The sequence below is a fragment of the Marmota flaviventris genome, chromosome 3 (assembly GCF_047511675.1).
Source record: "Marmota flaviventris isolate mMarFla1 chromosome 3, mMarFla1.hap1, whole genome shotgun sequence".
NCBI lineage: Eukaryota > Metazoa > Chordata > Mammalia > Rodentia > Sciuridae > Marmota > Marmota flaviventris.
In genome coordinates, this window is record NC_092500.1 from 79,345,018 (window position 1) to 79,367,093 (window position 22,076).

The 22,076-nt window shown below is 37.9% G+C and overlaps 1 protein-coding gene across 5 annotated transcripts in view; it reads left to right on the forward strand.

The window, feature by feature from the left end:
• The window catches only part of Amn1 (antagonist of mitotic exit network 1 homolog), a 42,681-nt gene extending 23,029 nt beyond the window's left edge, over positions 1-19,652 (forward strand). For all 5 annotated transcript variants that reach the window (XM_027934115.2, XM_071609999.1, XM_027934117.3 and 2 more), the window contains 4 exons: positions 217-434; positions 1,210-1,266; positions 2,257-2,368; positions 19,163-19,652. In XM_027934115.2, the coding sequence (XP_027789916.1) occupies positions 217-434; positions 1,210-1,266; positions 2,257-2,368; positions 19,163-19,236 (461 nt within the window). In that variant the 3' untranslated portion in view covers positions 19,237-19,652. The remainder of the gene's footprint in view (positions 1-216; positions 435-1,209; positions 1,267-2,256; positions 2,369-19,162) is intronic.
• Positions 19,653-22,076: the final 2,424 nt, after the last annotated feature.

The following is a 22,076-nucleotide window of genomic DNA, read 5'->3' on the forward strand; positions in this document are numbered from 1 at the left end:
TCTAAAGGACAAAAATAACCCTTATAAAATAAGCCTTTGGTGTCTTACCTTATATAGGCGCCCATAAGCCTGCCTGTGTTGATATCTCCTAGTGGGAAGAATTTGTCCATCTGCTGCTTGCCTGAAGAAATTCTATCAAAGTTGTTTCTTTGGGAATGTTTAATTTCACAATATATACACACATATATAGTTCATTGATATTATGTTGTCCCCCAGGGATAAAAGCTGTGGCTTCATCTTGTTCATATCTCCATGAAGCTATTTTAAAAAGGTGCTGCAATCTCACTGATGAAGGAGTCCTTGCTCTTGCACTCAATTGCCGCCTGCTCAAGATTATCGATCTAGGTGGATGCTTAAGTATTACTGATGTGTCCTTACACGCATTAGGAAAAAACTGCCCATTTTTGCAGAGTATTGACTTTTCAGCTACTCAGGTAAGTGAAATATGGACTTGAAACATATAGACTATGTGTTGGCCTAATGTAGGACAGATGAGGCTAGACACCCGAGAAGTTTTTAGGAAGCAGGTTTATTTAAGCTGCAGTGGTCCGGAGGGGTTAATGCCTAAAAATCTCTGGACCCTGGGTGTGAAAATTCTTTTAGATTTATACTCAGTGGAGTGATTACATGACAGTGGGCAGGTACATAACAGTTACTGTTTGTCCCATATTCTTAGGCTAGACAGAGTTTCACAAGTTTTTACCACAGAAAACAGAAATAGTAACTTTTATACAGTGAGCTCTCTTGAGACAGAGTCTATCACACACTTTTTTTCTACAAACCTAGCATTTACAAGAAATAGGAAGCTTTAAATCCCATTAAGGTCCCTGAAGAAATCCTGTGAAATTCTGTTGACACTCTAAAAATCTTGCTAACAAAAACTTAATTATGGTGGGAGGTGGCTGGAGAATTTTGATTATGATAAGGGTCTTTTTGAGGGCTACTCAGGCCCAATGTATTTCCATAACTAATCAGAAGAACATAATTCTTTTGGTTATTATTGAAATTATTGACCACTTTATGCTTTTGTTGGTTAAAGAATTGTAAATTGGTGTATTCTTAATTATTTTAAGCAACAAAGGTGAGAGCTGTATGTCTAAAAGACACATTTGCTGAATGGAAGACAAACTCTCTAAATGATTAATAAATTTTAGAAAATTTTACTTCCTTCACTCCATTTATGGGCTGTGTCTTTTTCCCTTTGCTTAGGTATCTGACAATGGTGTGGTTGCACTTGTGAGTGGATTATGTGCCAAGAAATTAGAGGTAATTTTTAAATATCTCTAGAGATGATGGCAACTAAATTTTACATCATCCCCATATTTTATTAATTTTTGTTTTTATTTTTTTGTAGCACTAGGGATTGAACCTAGGGTTACTCTACCACTGAGCTACATCCCCAACCCTTTTATTTCTTATCTTGAGATAGGGTCTTGCTAAGTTGTGGAGGCTTGCCTCAAACTTGCAATCCTCCTATTTCAGCCTCAAAAGTCACTGGTATTACAGGTGTTTACTACCATGCCCTACTCAAATTATTTTCTAAGCAGAAGATCAAGCCTTTTTAATTAGGTATTTCATAGACCTTTTTTCATCCCCTCCTTCACTCTTTTTTGTTTTTTGTTTTTCAGTGCTGGGGATTGAACCCAGGGCTTCATGCATCCTAGGCAAGCACTCTACTGCTGAGCCACCCACATCCCCTTTTTGAGACAGGTTCCACTAAGTTGCTCACTATGTTCTCAAACTTACAATCCTCCTGCCTAAGCCTCCCTAGTAGCTGTGATTACAACTGTGCACCACTGCATCTTCTTAATTTTAAATATTTTATCTTATTATATTTTATTAATAAAGTATATTTTAAACCAATTCTCCACCTCTTTACTATTGTAAATATTTTTTTGTAGTGGGCATGTTTAATTATTTCCTTGTGCACATGTAGAAAAGTTTCTCTGTATTGGACATTTATAATTGGAATTGCTGTGTTCTGGAGTATACACGTCTTCAGTTTTAATAGATATTGCCAAATTGCTTTATAAAATAGTGGAGCATTTAACTTTTAATGCTGCTTTACTTTCCAAACTATTTAAGACTTATGTGGTCCTTTCTATATAGTTTTTTTTTTTCAAGTAGATATTTGTTTCTTTTTGCATATGAGTATTTCCCAGACCTTTCTTATATTGTTATTTGTGTGTGTGTGTATGTGTGTATTATATTATGGATCTACTTTTTCTTTTCACTTTCTTTTCTTTTTTTAAATAGGAGATTCATATGGCAGGTTGTGTAAATCTGACTGATGAGGCTGTAAAAGCTGTCCTTACTTACTGTCCTCAGATACAAATATTACTCTTCCATGGATGCCCCCTAATAACAGGTGAGTCTGATAGACTGCTTATGTTTAAATCCTGGATTTGTCTTTTATTAACTGTGTGATGTTGAGGAAATTACTTAATCCATTTTTCTCATCTTAATACAGTTTTTCTTATCTATTAAATGGGCAGATAACAGTATCTTCTTCATAGGTTTACTTATGATGATCACCTAAAACCAAATTTTTTTTTTTCCCCAGTATTAGGAATAGAGCCCAGGGGCACTCTACCACTGACCTACATCCCTGTCCCTTTAATTTTTTTTTTTTTTTTTTTTTTTTTTTTTTAATTTTGAGACAGAATCTCACCAAGTTGCCAAGGCTGGCTTCAAACTTGCAGTTCTCCCATCTAAGCTTCCCGAGTAGCTGGGATTACAGGTGTAGACCACCAGGCCTGGCTCTACCTGATAACTCTTTATGTGGTACCTCACACATTGAAAGAACTCAATAAATGTTAGTCATAATTATAATGGTGGTGGTGGTGGTAGTGATGGTTTGGTAAGTATTCAATAAACATTAACTATATAAGGATGATGACAGCAACAATTGTTGTGGTCATGATACTAAACATGATGCTTTATGGAGACAATAAAAATTTCAATTTTAAATTATTACATTTGTGACATATAATAAATGACCTGTTAAGTGTTATTTCATCAGGTTGTAGACACTGATATTCAGTATAATTTTGACTCAAGCTAATGTGGCTCCTCACTGAAGAACAAAGTAGCCGTAGCTCATTTGGCCTACGTAGGAGCCATGAGACTCAATTTCACCCTACCCCAGAATTTATGGTAGCTCAACCCTTTCACATTTTCCCCCTAGTGGGTCTCAAACCTTAACATAACCTGGATCTCCATGTGAATTAGTAATTATATCTAGTCCTTCCAGCTCATTTCTCTAATTATAGTGGAAATAGTTTTTCCCCTAGGTCAAGTTACTATCCTGGAAATATCTTTGATAACTTTGATCATATTTTCTAATGCTTGGACAGCTAGTCTTTTATTTATGTATTTTTAACCCAGGGGTGCTTTACCACTGAGGCACATCCCCAGCCCATTTTATTTATCGTTTTTACTTTGAAACAGAGTCTCATTAAGTTGCTAAGGCTGGCCTCAAACTTGTAATTTTTGTGCCTCAGCCTTCCAAGCTGCAGAGCCCGGCTGAATAGCCAGGTTTTTTTTTTTTTTTTTTTTAAGTTGTAGTTGGACACAATATCTTTATTTATTTATTTCTATGTGGTGCTGAGGATCAAACCCAGGGCCCCGCACCTGCTAGGCAAGTGCTCTACCGCTGAGCCACAACCCCAGCCCTGAACAGCCTGTCTTAATGAAGACTATAGCCTCATTTTTCAAGAGCCAAAAGGAACTAAGAAACTGGTAGTAATAGTTATATTGCTGAGCTTGGTGGCGCATACCTGTAATCCCAGTGGCTCAGGAGGCTAAGGCAGGAGGATGAGAGTTAAAAGTTAGCCTGAGCAACTTTGCAAGGCCTTAAGCAACTCAGTGAGACCTATCTCTAGAATAAAATATAAAACAGGGCTGGGGATGTGGCTCAGTGGTTAAGCCCTGCCCTCCCCGGCTTCAATCCCTGGTAGCTGCTAATGATGATGATGATGATAATAATGATTATCTCTAGAGGAGAATAGGAAGAAGTCCTCAATAGGTAAGAAATAGGTATACCCTTTTGTACCTTTTGAATTTTGTGTTATGTGGAGGATTTCGACTTATTAAAAATTCAGAATTACTTTAAGGAAATGATTACAACCAGAAAAACTCCTAGAACTGAGGCTGGGTACGTTACACTGTCGTAGGGATTTTGAGAAGGCAAACAGGGTCTCTGGTCATTAAAAACGCCAGAAAATTGTATTCTAATAGGTAGGCTATTTTTAAAAAATTTAATTTGGTATATAAGACAGCAGGAATGCATTATAATTCATATTACACATATAGAGCACAATTTTTCATATCTCTGGTTGTATACAAAGTAGAGTCACACCATTCATGTCTTCATACATGTACTTAGGTTAACGCTGTCCATTTCATTACCCCATCTTTCCAACCCCCATGCCCCTTCCCTTCCCCTTCCACCCCTTTGCCCTATCTAGAGTTCATCTAATCCTCCCATGCCCCCCCACCTCCAGGTAGGCTATTTTTTTATAGATGAGACCACAGTATGTGAAATGTCAGTTTTAACAATGGACTCTTGCAGCACACCAACTAAAAATTTATAATTCTACCCATTGAGCTATGTATATCCTTAACCAATACACTAAACAAGCAAGGAGTACTTCTAAATTGACTCTTACTTTTCTTGTGTTACTTTAATCACACACCTGCTCTTAAGGGGCCAGTTTTTCCTATTGCCAGATGAAATCACAAACCAGTGCCAGTGAGTTGTTTTTTTGTTGTTGTTGTTTTGTTTTTTGGTTTTTTTGGTGGTGCTGGGGATCAAACCCAGGGCCTTGTGCATGCAAGGCAGGCACTATATTAGCTGAGTTATAGTCCTAGCCTGTCATTGTGTTTTCTTTTTAATAATTTTTTAGTTTTAGATGGACTCAATACCTTTATTTATTTGTTTGTTTGTTTGTTTTATATGATGCTGAGAATCAAACCCAGTGCCTCACACATGCTAGGCAAGCTCTCTACCACTGAGTCACAACCCCAGTACCCTCCCCACCACTGTTTTCTTATCTCCGTTTTATAGGTTTTTTTATGTTTTTTTGGGGTGTGTGTGTGTGTGTGTGTGTGCGCGCGCACACTGGGGATTGAACCCAGGGCCTTGTGCATGCAAGATAAGCACTCTACCAACTGAGCTATATCCCAGCCTCATGTTTTATAGTTAATATCTTGTCATTTTATATCACTAAAACCCTCTTTTTCAATAATTTAAAAGTCTTAGGTTTTAATACTAATGTATTGAATTCCAAATAATTTCAAGCTACACCTTCATGCTTCCCAGCTCAGGTTTGCTGTAGGTATAAAGGCTATAGGAGGAAAGGGGACATCATTAGTTTCTTGATTTTTCCATCTCATGATTCTCCCTTTCCTCCTCTGCCTTACCCCAGCCATAGTTCTGGCCCCATCAATGTCAGTCAAGATGGGACTGGGATGGGCAGGAGGGGGGAGGTAAAGTAATCAAAGTCTTCCATTACTGCTGTGATCTCAGGTCAGCACCCCAGGCTGTGTGGGAGAATTGAACCTGATCTATAGGCACTTTTGAAGTTCATCAGATCCTACTTTCTACCACTCCACTCATTATTATAGGTATCTCCTATTTGTAGTTCTCTTGATTTAAGCAAATGTGTCTGTTCTGACCAGGAGCTAGTGTTTTCCTCTGCCTCCAAGCACCTGGCAATATACCTTCAGTATCTTTCTTTTGAGGTTGCCTAGCCATCTAAGTTGTTTTCAAAGGCAAAATATAAGGCAACTCCATGCCTGCCCACATCTGTCTGTAGGAAACACATGCTTTAGACAAAAGGAATGCAGATATTTTCCAACCTCAGTCCTGTTTAGCTACCTGGACTATCACCTTAACTTTCTGCCCTTTTGTTTTTCTTAGTTATGGCTCTGATATTAGTCTACTATGTCTCTCAAGCTCCAAGGACAAATCACACTCTCCAACTGATCTCCTTAGAATTCTATTCACTAGGCTTGCAGGGAAGAGAAAGCACCCTCAGTACTAAAACTCCATTCACATCTGTCTTCAAAAAAACGTTTCTTCAGTTTAGAACTCTTCATCCCTTCCACTTTAATACGTGTGTGTGTGTGTGTGTGTGTGTGTGTGTGGTGGGGGTGGGGATTGAGATTGAACCTAGGGGTACTCTACTACTGAGCTATGTTCCCCAGTCCTTTTAAAAATTTGAGACAGGATCTTATTAAGTTGCCCAAGCTAGCCTTGAACTTGCAATTCTCTTGCTTCAGCCTCCCGAGTAATTGGAATTACAAGCGTGCATCACTGCTCTCTGGGGTTTTTGTTGCTGTTGTTCTGTATCAGCGATTGAACCCAGGGGTGCTTAATCACTGAGCCACATCCCCAGCCTTTTTTATTTTAGTTTTACTAAGTTACTTAGGGCCTTGCTAAATTGCTTAGAGTGCATTGAACTTGTGATCCTTCTGCCTTAGCCTCCCTAGCCACTGGGATTACAGGTGTGCACCACTGTACTGGGCAAACACTATTTTTAAATGGATGAGGCACCATGGATTCAAAAATCTATTTTCAACCATACATTTGGAAATCATGTGTAGGTTGTATACATGTATTTCATTTTGTAATGAAAGAATACGTGGTACCTTTAGTCTGGTAACATTTGGTGAAATGGTTCTGTTTTAATCTTTTGTTATATTTGTCTTGTATAGCTTGGCTATACATGTTGTAAAATTAATCATTCCTAATTTTACCTTGATAATCTTTCTGGTTACTATTTGAAAATAACTGGTGTTTTTCCTTCTACTTTTAATAGATGTCAAGTCAGAAAAAATGTATACAGTCAACCAGAAACTTATTCTTAGGTAGACTGTTTAAAATCATTATCAAAAAACCTCATAGAAAGCTGCATGTGGTGGTACATACCTCTAATCCCAGCATCTAGGAAGACTGAGGCAGTGGAATTTCAAGTTCAAGGCCAGCAAGGGCAACTTAGTGAAATCCTGTCTCAAAATGAAAATAAAAAGGGCTGGAGATGTAGCTCAGTGGTAGAGCACTTGCCTCTCACATACAAGGTCCTGGGATAAATTGCCAGAATCACAAAATTAAAAACAAACAAAAAAGGCACCAATATATAACTTTGATTTTTTAACATATCCAGTTGTTTTAAAAATAGCTAAATAAACATATATTTAGACATTTACAATCTGCCTGCTTTGCAGACCCTGCAAAGTACACCTAATATCTACAATACACAGGAAAGATAAAACCCGGGGTTACAAAAGACCCCAAGCCACTGCTCCTGTTTTTAATGATCTAAACTCGACACTCCCCGTTGATGAACAACATACCATATAAATCCTCTCTCCAATCCTTCAGGAATTCCCTTACCTTATTCTTTCTGAGTAGTGAATTCCCAAAAGGGAGATATATGTGTGTGTGTGTATGTGTATGTGTGTGTATATATTTTATATATATATATATATATATATATATATATATATATATATATATATATATATATATATAAAATGCAGAATGCATTACAATTAATATTACACATATAGAGCACAATTTTTCATATCTCTAGTTGTATACAAAGTATATTCAGACGAATTTGTGTCTTCATTCATGTACTTTGGATAATGATATCCATCACATTCCACCATCATTTCTAACCCACTGCCCGCTCCCACTCCTCTGCCCTATCCGTTTATCTATTCCTCCCATGCTCCCCCTGCCTGCCCCACTATGAATCAGCCTCAGAGAATATACAATCAGTCAACAAATATATGAAAAAATGTTCATCATCTCTAGCAGTTAGAGAAATACAAATCAAAACTACTCTAAGATTTCATCCCACTCCTATCAGAATGGCAGCTGTTATGAATTCAAATAACAGTAAGTGTTGGCAAGGATGTGGGGAAAAAGGCACATTCATTCATTGCTGGTGGGACTGCAAATTGGTGCAGCCAATATGGAAAGCAGTGAAGATTCCTTGGAAAACTGGGAATGGAACCACCATTTGACTCAGCTATCCCTCTCCTCCGTCTATACCCAAAGGACTTAAAAACAGCATACTATAGGGACACAGCCATGTCAATGTTTATAGCAGCACAATTCACAATAGCTAAACTGTGGAACCAACCTAGATGACCTTCAGTAGATGAATGGATTAAAAAATGTGGCATTTATACACAATGGAATTTTACCCAAAAGGGACTTTCTGAATGCACACCAGTCAAAGTGTTGCCCAAATAAAGATCATAGTGTCCTTCTGCCACCTGGTGGTCATATTTTTTCCTTAAAGTGCTTTGATATTCCTCAGATTCACTATAGTTTACATGCATGATATGGCACTCTTACAAGATATTCACAGGTATAGCATATGACGACAAAAAAAAAAAAAAGGTTATGTATCCAAAAAATTTGTAAAGTTTAACATACCACTATAATGAATCTTAATTTATCAAAGTCTCCAAGAAAAACTATAGTTAAAAAACTTGTTTAACCTTGTTTACTCCAGCATTTCCCAGTTTTTAGCACTTTTTTGATTGACCTAGCCATCTCCTTCATTATATATTATTATATCTTAGTTTTCTGATCCTTAATATCACAGAATAGGAAAGTAAGGTATTAGAATGTTACTTTCCCAGTGTGACAAAGTTTTTAATAAAATAAGTGAAATGAGTAGTGATCCCCAGTCTTCTGCCATCTGTCCAAAACTTAGAATAAATCACTTAGCTTCTGTGGGTCTCAACTTTATCTTGTCTGTAATGTTTAATCATAAAATTGGGAGATCTGATAGTAATGCAAAAGTTCATATATAATGGCTTTTATTAATTTTGTTTGTTTGCTTGGCAGGGTGGGTACTGGGGACTGAACTCAGAGGCACCACTGAACCACATCTTCAACTCTTTTTATATTTTTTTTGAGACAGGGTCTAAGTTGCTTAGGGCCTTTGCTAAGTTGCTAAGGCTGATCTTGAATTTACAGTTCACCTGTCAGCCTTCTGAGCCACTGGGATTACAGGCGTGCACCACTGTGACCAGCTTAATAAAGGTTCTTTAATGAAACAAATTTTTTAAAAAAGAAAATTGAGGGCTGGGGATGTGGCTCAGGCGGTAGCGTGCTCGCCTGGCGTGCGTGCGGCCCGGGTTCGATCCTCAGCACCACATACAAACAAAGATGTTGTGTCCGCCGAAAACTAAAAAATAAATATAAAATTCTCTCTCTGTCTCCCTCTCTCTCCAAAAAATAAAAAATAATAAAAAAAGAAGAAAAAAGAAAATTGAAAAAAAAATATTCTTCATTGAGAAAAAAAGTGAATGTTTCTAAATTACCCTTTCCCTCTTTGCTGTCAGTATTCCTGAATCTGCTAGCATTATATATTTTTGTTACCATCACTGAGGGAAAATAAATTATATATTCAACTTATTTTTTAATATTTTTGAATTTCCTTTGTGGTCTTGGGGGTTTCAACCCAGCCCTTTAAATTTTTTTTTTTTTAAGACAGAGTTTCACTGAGTTGCTTAAGGCCTCACTAAATTGCTGAAGCTGGCTTTCACTTACAATCTTCCTGCCTCAGCCTCCTGAGTCACTGGGATGTGCTCTGCTCATAGTTGAGGATTTGTTTTAGCCTGATTACAGTCAAGTTCTTAAGATTCCTGGATAATTCATACATTAAGATTTAGCCCAAAATGCCAAAAAGTATTTTAAGACAGAAATGGCTTGCTTCAGTTTCCTTTTTGAGGGGAGGGGGCACTAGGGTTGAATTCAGGGTCACTCTACCACTGAGCTACATCCTCAGTTATTTATATCTATCTATCTATCTATCTATCTATCTATCTATCTATCTATCTATCTTTGATACTAGGGATTAAACCCAGGGGCACTTAACAATTGAGCCACATCCCCAGCCCTTTAAAAAAAAAATTTTATTTTGAGACAGGGTCTTGCTAAATTGCTTAGGCTGGCTTTGAACTTGTGATCTTCCTGACTCAGCCTCCTGAGTGTCTGGGGATTACAGGCATTCACTACCGTGTCCAGCATTTTTTTTTTTTTTTTTTTTTTGAGTCAGGATTTTGCTCTGTTGTTAAAAGTCTCCCTAAATTGCTAAGGCTGGCCTAGAAATTGCCATCTTCCTGCCTCAGCCTCCCAAATTATTGGGATTACCTACCAGCATGTGCCATTGCACTTTGCTTCAGTTTCTTTTAAAGGACAATCCCCTACCCCAATTACCTTGCTTAAAGGATAGTCCCCCACCCTAATTACCTGGATTGAATCTAGGGCCTAGCAAGTGTTCCACCACTGAGCTACACCTCCATTCCTTTTTATTTTTTGAAACACAGTCTCACTGATTTCTCAGACTGACAACTTAGCTAGACCCTCAGCAATTTAGCCAGACCCTGTCTCAAAATAAAAAAGGCCTGGGAACAGGAATGTTAACTCTGTGGTAAAATGCCCCTAAGCTCAATCTCTAAAACCAAAGGAAAAAAAGTAAAAGCTGATAGAACTAGAAGTAAAACCTAAGTCACCTGATCTTCAATTTATAATTCTTTCTTCAAAAGAAATTTCCTGAGCCTTTGGTGTGAAGCATCTTGTTACTAGGAAAGGGGAAAAAATAGGAGACATTAAACATCAGTAGCATAATAAGGAATCATTTCACTTTTACCATCCAGAGTCTGAATTTCTGTCATGTATTCTGCCATAGGATCATGAGTTATAGCTTAAATTCACATAGTAATGTTTCCTCATGTCTAAATTGAGGATGATGATAATTATTATATCTCTTAGGATTAGTTAAAAGATTAAATGATATATGAAGCATAGTATACAATTGAATAAGTCAATAATTAATGGTAGCCCTATTATTAGATGAAGTGTACATATCACTGTAATACTTTTAAGACACAGGCATTTGTTGTTTTCTCTGTAATTTTATCTTAGTTTTATTAACAAGAGTATAAAAGGGTAATCATACCATTAATCTGTATTTAAGCTTCTTCAAAGTCTTAGCATGAAATAGATAAAGCATTAAAGTAGTGTGACTGAACAGGGTTTAATGAAGGGAGTATTTACAAAGAAGTGAACAGGATTAAAGAAAGCGAGCAGGTATGTTAAGTCACCTTGGAAGCTAAAACATGCCCAAAGGTTAGAGGAGGGAACATTTACCAGAATGTGAAAAGTTGACCTATAGATGAACATTTTCCATATCTGTATAATGCCATTACAAAGCATGGTTTTTAGCGGACAACTATTACATGAATGCATTATTATTATTTTAACCAATTGATATTACTAGACATTTAGATGGATTTCAATTTTTTACAACACGTAGCAGTGATTTTGATATGGCTTCTCTCTCTCTCTCTTTTTTTTTTTTTTTTTTTTTTTGGTGCTGGGGATTGAACCCAGGGCCTTGTGTAGGCAAAGCAAGCACTCTACCAACTGAGCTATATCCCCAGCCCCTCACATCTATCTTTTTTTGCAGTCAGTTTTAGATTTTTAAAAATCTGACTTAAAAACGAGTGATAACATTTTATTATTTAAAAAGTTATACCAAACTTAATCTGTAAATACAATCTATATTGTAAATACAACATATTTTTAACTCAGTTATAAAATTGTCTAATTTAGGGGCTCCTAGACTTGTAAATTTTATAGGCCAATAGAAATTTAAAAAGTGGGCCCAACACACATTTTAAGAAAACAAAATTAAGCAAAAAAAAAAGTTTATTGCAAGCAAGAGAACTAGAGTGTCCAGGTGCCGCAGTCTGGCTGGGCACAAAATCACGAGCCACTCAAGCAGGAACAAACTTTATTATTTTTTGAAACTGCCGCCAATGTCCGGTACGCACCCGGGAAGATTTTTTCCACCCACGCGGCCTCCTCTCGGACCCGCAGAGAGCGAGCTGCTCCCCCGGAACTCCCTCCTACTGTACTTCCCCAACCAATGGGAACTCTCCAGGAGTCCCATAGCCGAGGTGAACAGCAGGAGTCCAATATCCATATGAATGCAAACACCAAGTCAATTAACGGCTCCTAGGAAAAATTGCATCACTGGTGACACATCAGCAAAGATACGCTAGCACTACCATAATTCGCTGCATCAACAAATAGATCACAAAGCATACAAGTGATACATAGTCCAGGCAAGTTCTGTAAGCAGTTCAAAGCAGAGGAATCTATCAATATGTCCATATCCTCCCAAAATAAAGCATACAAGTGATACATAGTCCAGGCAAGTTTTGTAAGCAGTTCAAAGCAGAGGAATCTATCAATATGTCCATATCCTTCCAAAATAAATCGATTCATTGATTGAGCATTACTTGTTGAGTTATAAATCATTAATGTATCAGTTTACACGGTTTGTTGTGATAACTCTCGAAGAAGTTGTAGTTTGGTTTTATCTTTGTCTTCACCGGCACTGGGATGAAAATAGGAATTTTGACAATGATGCTAAAAAAAAAAAATATGTAACATTTCAACAGGTACTAAGAAAACAATATTTAGAACAATTTACATTATCCTGAACAGAATTATTAAATATAATGAAAAGGAAAGGTGAAAGTAAACAAACAGATCTGTTAACCTTCTATTTGTTCATATATTAAAATAATCCTCAACAGCTGTTTACCCAAATTAAATTAAACTATTAAAATCACGTGAATAGGGGCTGGGGATGTGGCTCAAGCGGTAGCGCGCTTGCCTGGCATGCGTACGCCCCGGGTTCGATCCTCAGCACCACATACAAACAAAGATGTTGTGTCCGCCGAAAACTAAAAAAAATAAATATTAAAAAATTCTTTAAAAAAAATAAAATAAAATAAAATCACATGAATAATTAAAAAAAAAATTTTGGATCCATGTGCATGAGCACTCCTCATATGTGATATATGGACATACGCACATACAGACATACAACACAAAACAGAAGTGTGCACACGTAACATATAACACATAAGACAATAGTAAAGGCTTTGTAGCTTTACCTAGGTGAAATCTCCATTGCAATGTTCAAAAACTCCACAGTCAAAAAATAAAACTGATCAGAAAAAAACATTAACCTAGGTCTGTATGAGCTCAAAAATAAAATAGAACTTTATGATGTGGGAAAAAGCAATAATAAAATAGATATTGAAAAAAACATCCTGGTTAATCACTGTCGCAGATGTAAGAATAGCCAAGCTGGAGATCTGGATATCAGCTGTTATGGATTTGAGTCGAATCATCTTCCTTTTGGTCTGTAGAAATTGTTTTAGTTAGTCTCTCTGGAATCCAAATCGGCTGCTGTTCTTCCTGTGGAAAAACACAAACAGACTCCAGACTATCACTGGGTCAGGACCTTTCCATTGTCCTGTTAGAATATCTTTCCAAAGTACCGTAGGCTTATGTACATTTTTTGGATACAAATGTCTTTCCGCAGCACTAAGCCCTGATGAATCCAAATTTAAAAAGTTTAGAGTAAAAAGGGTTATTTTAAGTTTATCTTTGGGGGATATATACCCCTTTCCAATTCCCTCCTTTTGTTTTAATAAGTACATTTTAATAGTTTGATGAGCTCTTTCAACTATGCCTTGTCCTTGTGGATTGTATGGAATTCCTGTTATATGAGTAATGCCAAATGATGAGCAAAATTGTTTAAAAGAGGTGGACGTATAACCAGGACCATTATCAGTTTTTAATTGTTTTGGAACACCCACAGTGGCAAAATTTTGTAAGAAATGAGCTATAACATCTTTAGTTTTTTCTCCGGCATGAAGGGAGCCCATCAGAAATCCGGAAGAAGTATCAACTGTAACATGTAAATATTTTAATTTTCCAAATTCTGGCAAGTGTGTGACGTCCATCTGCCAAATATGGTTAGGTATCAGTCCTCTAGGATTGACTCCAAGATTAACTTGTGGTAAAAATGTCACACAATTTTGACATTGTTTTATTATATGTCGGGCTTGTTCTTTAGTTATTTTAAAACGCTTTTGTAAAGTATTAGCATTGACATGGAACCTTTTATGAAAATTTATAGCTTCTTCTATTGTGGAGAAAATATGTATGTCATGTGTAGATTTATCTGCTAACTCATTGCCCAAACTAAGGGCTCCAGGCAATCCTGTATGTGCCCTGATATATCCTATAAAGAATGGATCTTTTCTGTCCCAGATTAGACTTTGTATAGTGGAAAACAAAGAGAAAACAGTAGAAGAAGGGGAAATCCTACCAGCATCTTCAGAGATACTGTAGTATTAACTACATACTGACTATCAGAAAATAAATTAAATACAGAATCTTTAAAGATCATAAAAGCTTGTAATACTGCATTAAGCTCTACCTTGTGAGCTGATTGTTTGGGTACTAAAAATGTAAAAGTTTGATCAGGGGTAACTACTGCTGCTGTACCATTATTTGACCCATCAGTGAATATATTTGGAGCATTCATGATAGGGTTTTTTTTTTTTTGTCATCTTTGGAAAAACTACAGGATGTTTAGACCAAAAAGACAACAAAGGATTAGACGGTAAGTGATTATCAAATGAAACATTAGATTTACACATGATTATTGCCCAAGTATTTAACTCATTAGCTAACTCATCAATTTGATCCATAGTATATGGAGTAATAATTTTATTGGGAGAAATCCCAAACACTCCCTTGGCTGCTTTTATTCCTTTGAGTATTAATTGTCCTACAGCCTCAGGATATCTAGTAAGAATAGTGTTAGGAGAATAAGATAAATGTATCCACAATAATGGACCTTCTTGCCAGAACACTCCTGTAGGAATATTTTTTGTTGGCAGTACAATAAATAATAAAGGCAAACTTATATCAATTCTATCCAAATGCATATTTTCCATATATGTTTCAATGATTTTTAATGCCTTTCTTGCTTTAGGTGTCAACATGCGGGGTGAATTTGGATCTGATGGACCTTTTAGAATATCAAATAAAGGTCCCAACTCTCCTGTTGGTATGCCTAGATAAGGCCTTATCCAATTTATGTCTCCTAATAACTTTTGAAAGTCGTTAAGTGATTTGAGTTGATCTACTCGTATTTGAATTTTGGGTGGACGAACCATGGTTGAGGATAATAAAACCCCTAAATAATTAATTGGAAGATTTAATTGTACTTTATCTATTGCTATCTCTAGATTATAATTTTTTAATAAATTTGTAAGTGTGGCATAACATTCTAGCAATGTGTTTTTATCTTTATGTGCTAATAACACATCATCCATATAGTGAAATATTTGTAGTTCAGGATTTTGATTTCTAAGTGGCTGGATTGCTTTGTTAACATAAATTTGACACATAGTTGGACTATTAGCCATCCCTTGAGGGAGTACTTTCCATTCATATCTCTGATCAGGACCTTCATGATTTAGTGCAGGGATAGTAAATGCAAAATGTGGACTATCCTCGGGATGAATTGGAATTGAAAAAAAACAATCTTTAATATCTATAGCTAAAACATACCAGGTTTTTGGTAAAGCAGACAATTGGGGAATCCCTGATTGAGCAGGTCCCATAATAGCCATCTCATTATTAATGGCTCTTAAATCTTGTAATAATCTCCATTTACCAGATTTCTTTTTAATGACAAAAATGGGAGTATTATGGGGAGATACGGAAGGTTGTATATGTCCCTCCGCTAATTGTTGTTTGACCAGGTCATGGGCTATTTGTATCTTTTCTTTAGTCAGGGGCCACTGAGGAACCCACACTGGTCTTTCTGATTTCCAAGTAATTTTGATTGTCTCAGTGGCCCTTTCTGAAAACCCAATCCATGTCTATTTGTTTCTTGATCTATTTGAATTGGTGCTGTCATACCTTGTTCTTGTTCTCTTAATCTTTCTTCTTTCCTAAAGCCTTGTCTAGCCCTAGTAGTGGGCGCATTAGGATTGATGTTATTTGTTAATGTCAAACCTAATTGATCTAGGACATCTCGTCCCCATAAATTTATAGGAAGATGATCCAATACATAGGGCTGTATAGTTCCTTCACATCCTTCAGGATCCTTCCAATCTAATACCATTGCACTTCTATGGGGATTAGTTGCCACTCCTAGGCCTCGAAGCGTTTGAGTGGCTTGTTGTAATGGCCAGTGTTTTGGCCATTCTTGACGAGATATTATGCTAAGGTCAGCACCTGTGTCCAGTAGCCCAATAAAGTCATGTCCTTGAATATTTAGTTTTAGCATGGGGCGAGAATCTAGATTTAAAGACAGCATAGCCCAATCTACACCTGTGGATCCTAATCCCTTGGAACCTCTTTCTACAGTACTACTGGAAAATTTATCATGTAGGCTGGGTATTATTAATAACTGTGCTATTCTATCTCCTGGTGAAATTACTGATATACCTCTTGGAGAACTAGCTATAATTTTTATTTCACCCTCATAATCGGGATCAATTACCCCAGGACTTATCATAAGTCCTTTTAGTGTTGAAGAACTGCGTCCCAATAATAAGCCTACTGTTCCTTGGGGAAGAGGTCCTTTTACTCCTGTGGGAATGATTTGAACTCCCATCTCTGGAGTTAGTACTGCTCTGGCAGAGGCGCAGATGTCCAACCCTGCGCTCCCTCTAGTTTGTCTGATGAGGGATTTAATGGATAATGTGTCCTGGGCACTACCTTGATGGTGCTGCTGGGTTCCTCCATTGCCCCGTATATTTGTGGTTTTGGGCCCCGGAGCATTGGGCCCTCCAGTCCGTTTTTTGGCAATGGAGCCTGATGTCTTTCTCCACGATATCGTGGGTAAACACGATATCGTCTGTTTTTTGATAACGGAATACCTTCTATGGTGGTTTGAGAACGGCATTCATTAGCCCAATGTTTCCCTCTACGGCATCGTGGGCAAATACCCGGTATTCTATTCCTTTGATACCTAGCCTTGTTAAACCCTCCTCCTATGGGGCAACTCCTTTTAAAATGTCCTGTTTGATCACAATTATAGCATGTTTTTGGCCTGGCATCTAAACCCTGTTGTACTGCTGCTAAGACTTGCCCTTGTTCATTAATGTCTCTACATAATTTAATATATGTGTTTAAATCTTCATGTTTCCATGGTCTGATGACCTCTCTGCAGCAACGATTTGCTTGGTCATAAGCCAGTTGTTTTATAAATGGCATTGCCTGTTCTGTATCTCCAAATACTCTAGATGCTGTCTGAATAAGCCTATCTACAAATTCAGCGTAAGGTTCATTAGCTCCTTGTATTACCTTAGATAATTGTCCTTGTAAATCTCCATGCCCCTGTAAAGTTTTCCTTGCCTTAATTGCATCTACAGCAATTTGTGCGTATACGCCAGGATCATATTCAATTTGTTGCCGTTGACCCTCATAAGGTCCTTTTCCTAATAACATATCTAGATTTCTTTGAGGGTAACCGGCTGCTGCATTTCGCCTAGCTGTCTCCATGCAGAATTCCTCATTGGCAACCTTCCATAACAAATATTGTCCTCCATTTAGCACAGATCGACACATGTTAGCCCAATCTGCTGGCGTCATGTCTAAGTTGGTAATGGATTCAACCATGCTCACAGTGAAGGGTGCTTGTGGCCCGTAGGTTGTTACAGCCTCCTTTAATTGCTTCACTGTTTTGAAATCTAAAGCACGGTGAATTCGTTGCCCTCCTGCCTGCTCAAGTACAGGGCATGCTAATCTTTGGGGTCCTACCTCAGGATTCCGTCCATCAACTATGGGAGTTGAGGGCCGCTATTGGTTGAATTACGCCCTCTGGTGATAGAACGGGGTTAGTAGCAGCCTCCTGTTGTAATTCCCCGCCTGATGGTTGTTTTTCTTCTAAGCTTTCTTTCTTCAAATCTTCCTCTGTCTGACTAGCTTGAGAGACCTTCTCTTTCGCTTGACCTAACATGTTTTCTACCATAGTCTGGACCTCTAACAATTTACTTAACAGTCTTTCGGTTTGTTTTTTACTAGTTTCTAATCTACTATAAAGGTAACGCAACCCAATAAGATAGCATAAAACAAAACCGAAACAGAATGAAACAAAAACCGAACAAAGAATAGTTGTATCAATTTTCTCTTTCTCAGGGCCGGACAACTTCAAACCTTGAGCCAACCATTTTTCCCAGTTTGCCTGAGAAAATTCTAGGGATAGGCAGCTTGAAACAAAAACAAGATAAATCAAAACGAGAACACATTGTTTTTTGAAATGGTCACCCATTTTGTTGCCTTCCCTCAGGGGCGAGCAATTTTACTCACCTCCAAGCTTCAGGCGTTCCCCGTGCGGGCCGCCAGTTGCCGCAGTCTGGCTGGGCACAAAATCACGAGCCACTCAAGCAGGAACAAACTTTATTATTTTTTGAAACTGCCGCCAATGTCCGGTACGCACCCGGGAAGATTTTTTCCACCCACGCGGCCTCCTCTCGGACCGCAGAGAGCGAGCTCCTCCCCTGGAACTCCCTCCTACTGTACTTCCCCAACCAATGGGAACTCTCCAGGAGTCCCGTAGCCGGCTGAGGTGAACAGCAGGAGTCCAATATCCATATGAATGCAAATCTTAACATAATCATATCATCTCAATGGCTAGCTGGCGTCACCTTTCCACCAAAAATGCCATGCATCATATACTTGGCTCTTAGCATCCAGATGTAGTGGCACATGCATATAATCCCAGCTATTGTGGAAGCTAAGGCAGGAGGATTGCAAGTTTGAGGCTAGCCTTGGCAATTTAGTGAGACCACATCTCAAAATGGAAAAAAAAAAAGGGTGGTGGTGGTGGTGATTGGGGTTGTGGCTTAGTGGTAGGATGCCCCCAGGTTCTATCCCTAATATCACCACCAAAAAAGAAAAGAACCAGAGAGTGTATAGAAATGGGAAGTTATTATCATTGGGAGAACAAAGGTTTCCATCATTTTTTGTTTTTGTCTTTTTTTTTTTTTTTTTTTTTTTTTGGTACAAGGATTAAACCCAGAAGCACTTAACCACATCCCCAGTCCTAATAATAGGGCTACCATTAATTACTGACTTATTCAGTTGTATACTATGCTTCATATATCATCTTATTTAAATAAATCTTTTAACTAATCCTAAGAGGTACAATAATTATCATCATCCTCAATTTATACACGAGGAAACATTAAATATCTTTGACTATGTGAATTAATACACTATTATTATTTTCTTTTATAGATCTTTCACGAGAAGTCTTGGATCAATTAGTAGGCCCAAACAAACTAAAGCAAGTAATGTGGACTGTGTATTGATGCTTATTGAAGCTTATGTAAGCTATGAAAGCTCATCAAAACTCCTTTCCCAGGAAATGGTCTGTAGATATTTGCTTTCCACTTAATTTAACATTTTGTTGTTGCCGTCGTCTTATTTAAGCTATAACTCTGAGAATCAGCTAAATCTAAGTATACATGTTTGTGCTTTGAAGTTAACTGGACTTAAACATTCTAATATTGCTATTCATTGGATGAGTCATTGTTTATGAAATGGTATTCTAGCATGAACTCTGTATGGGTGGGGGGCTGGGTTTTGTTTCTTTAATAACAAAGTGTAAGTGGTCTGTTTTACCTCAAGACTTCCTTCTCCTAGTAGGTATTTGAGCTGTTATAAGAGAAATTTACTGATATAAACTTTAGGAGAATTCTAAATAAAGATATTTCTAAAAGTATAATTACTTTCTTAGCTCTGACTCTTACTTTCCTCAAGTATTTAAATGATCATTTGCCAAAAGCAAAGCTGAAGATTAGATTTAGTAATTTTTCACAGAACTTACATATTTCTTTTTTTTAAAACAGAGGTAAATTGTAGTTATTACATGGATTCATTTCTTCACATCTTATTCCATCAGAGCTTACACTATAATGCATCTTATAGCCGATGGAATGTCATAGTTTAATTGTCAAGAGTTTTCTGTGTTTGATAGCATTTTTTTTTTCTTTTGATACTGAGGATTGAATCCAGGGGCGCTTAACCACTGAGCCACATCCCAGCCCTTTTATATTTTATTTAGAAACAGGGTCTTGCTAAGTTTCTGAGTCTAGCTTTGAACTCATGATCCTCTTGACTCAGCCTCCAAGCCACCAGGATTACAGGCATGTGCCACTGCACCTGGCTGGTGGTATTTGAGTTTTCAATAATTAATTAAAGTTGGAAACATATAGAAGAAATAATTTTATAAAGGTTTTACATAATTGTTTTAGAAATGATTCTAGAGAATATTCTACAATGTTTAACATGTATTTTACTGTTCAAATTCAATTCCTTTTGAAAACAAAAAAAGCAGAACGTAATAAGGATCACATTGAATATAACAAAAGTTTCTAGGGGTTATATTATGGACTCTGCTGTATAGAATATACTTCATATATTTAACATTAATATTGTTTTAGAATTTTAAAACTTAAGCTGGGTGCAATGTTGCACACTTGTAATCCCAGTGACTTAGGAGGCTACAGCAGGAGAATTGCACTTTTTTTTTTTTAAGAGAGAGAGAATTTTAATATTTATTTTTTAGTTTTCGGCGGACACAACATCTTTGTTTGTATGTGGTGCTGAGGATCGAACCCGGGCCGCACGCATGTCGGGTGAGTGCGTTACAGCTTGAGCCACATCCCCAGCCCGAGAATTGCACTTTTAAGACCAACCTTGGCAACTTAGCAAGACCTTGTCTCAAAATTTAAAATTTTTAATAAGGGCTGAGGATGCAGCTCAGGGTAGAGTGCCCCTGGTTCAATCCCCAGTATGGAAAAGAAAAGAAAAAGAAAAATGCCCAACTATTCTATTCTTCTTTACCAAAGCCAGAACTCAAGGGAATTTTTACCAGTCCAACTGACCTGGAGAAAATCAAGTGCCCAACTCCAGCCCCCTCAACCCTTCCACATGAGAGAAGGGAAATACCCAACTCAGTCCATATAAACTTCTCACCAAGAGAATGGGGGAAAAAGAAAAGCTGAGAAGGTCATAGGTACACAGGGTGACTCAAAGACTGAGACCTAAACACAGAACTACAGAACACATCCCTTTCTTCCACACCTTATCACCAACCTTATCAGTAGGAGAGGTGTAAGGTATTACCCACCTCCTTATATCACATATCACACCTTATTGCAAGCCTCGGATCCCAAGAAGGAATCTTGAAGTTGGGCATGTGGCTTCGTGGTAGAGTGTTTGCCTGATGTGTGAGGCCTGGGTTCAGTCCCCAGCATGGGGGGGCAGGGAGGAATCCCTAGGGAAACCCCAAAGTAGACAAAAACAAGAACACTAGAGAGAATTTTAGCCTCTTAACACTTATCCCTAGGGAAACCCCAAAGTAGACAAAAACAAGGACACTAGAGAGAATTTTAGCCTCTTAACACGTAGTAACTACAGAATCCAAGCCTTTCTTCAGGGAAAAACAAAGGCTCTGGCAGACTAGAACATGGGTGGCAAGCATGGAGCCCACCATGCCAGTGTGGGCCTGAGGCACAGCAAGCCAGGGCCTGCAAACTATCACCCTGTGTGGGGGCCTTGCCAGTCCCCATGGGGAGTGGGAAAATGGAAATGGTGGCAGACCCAAATGGAAATTGCAGGAAAGTTACTTAAGGACTGAACAATATCTCTGATGATTAAGACCTGATTAGCATAAATTTGAACCAATAGTGTTGACCCATGAGCTACATAAACCCCTAGACAGCAAACTCAAGCAGCAACCCCTATCTTACCCTGAAAGAGCTCTGTCTCTTTTCTTTCCACTTGAATAAATCCTGCTCCTTTACATTCAGTTTTCCCTCTATGGGTTTCTTTCTTTGAAATTGTGAGACAAGAATCCGGAAAGAATAAATTGGTGGTGAACTTCTGGGGTCTGCTGTGACACTGGTGGGCATAGCCTGCCATTAAGAGCTGTAACACACCACTCAGTAGTAGTGGAGAAGAATCCAGCTTTGTCAGCTGCACCCTCAGAACTGATGCCGGCAGGTATCCCCTGTTGTGATTAGCTGATAACACTAAATGGCCTTTCCCAGCTACAGCAGCTTCCAGCTTAAGCAGATCCCACCCACCAACAGAAGAGGAGAATCTATTTTAAATGCTAGTTTAACTGCCAGATAATCATAAAACC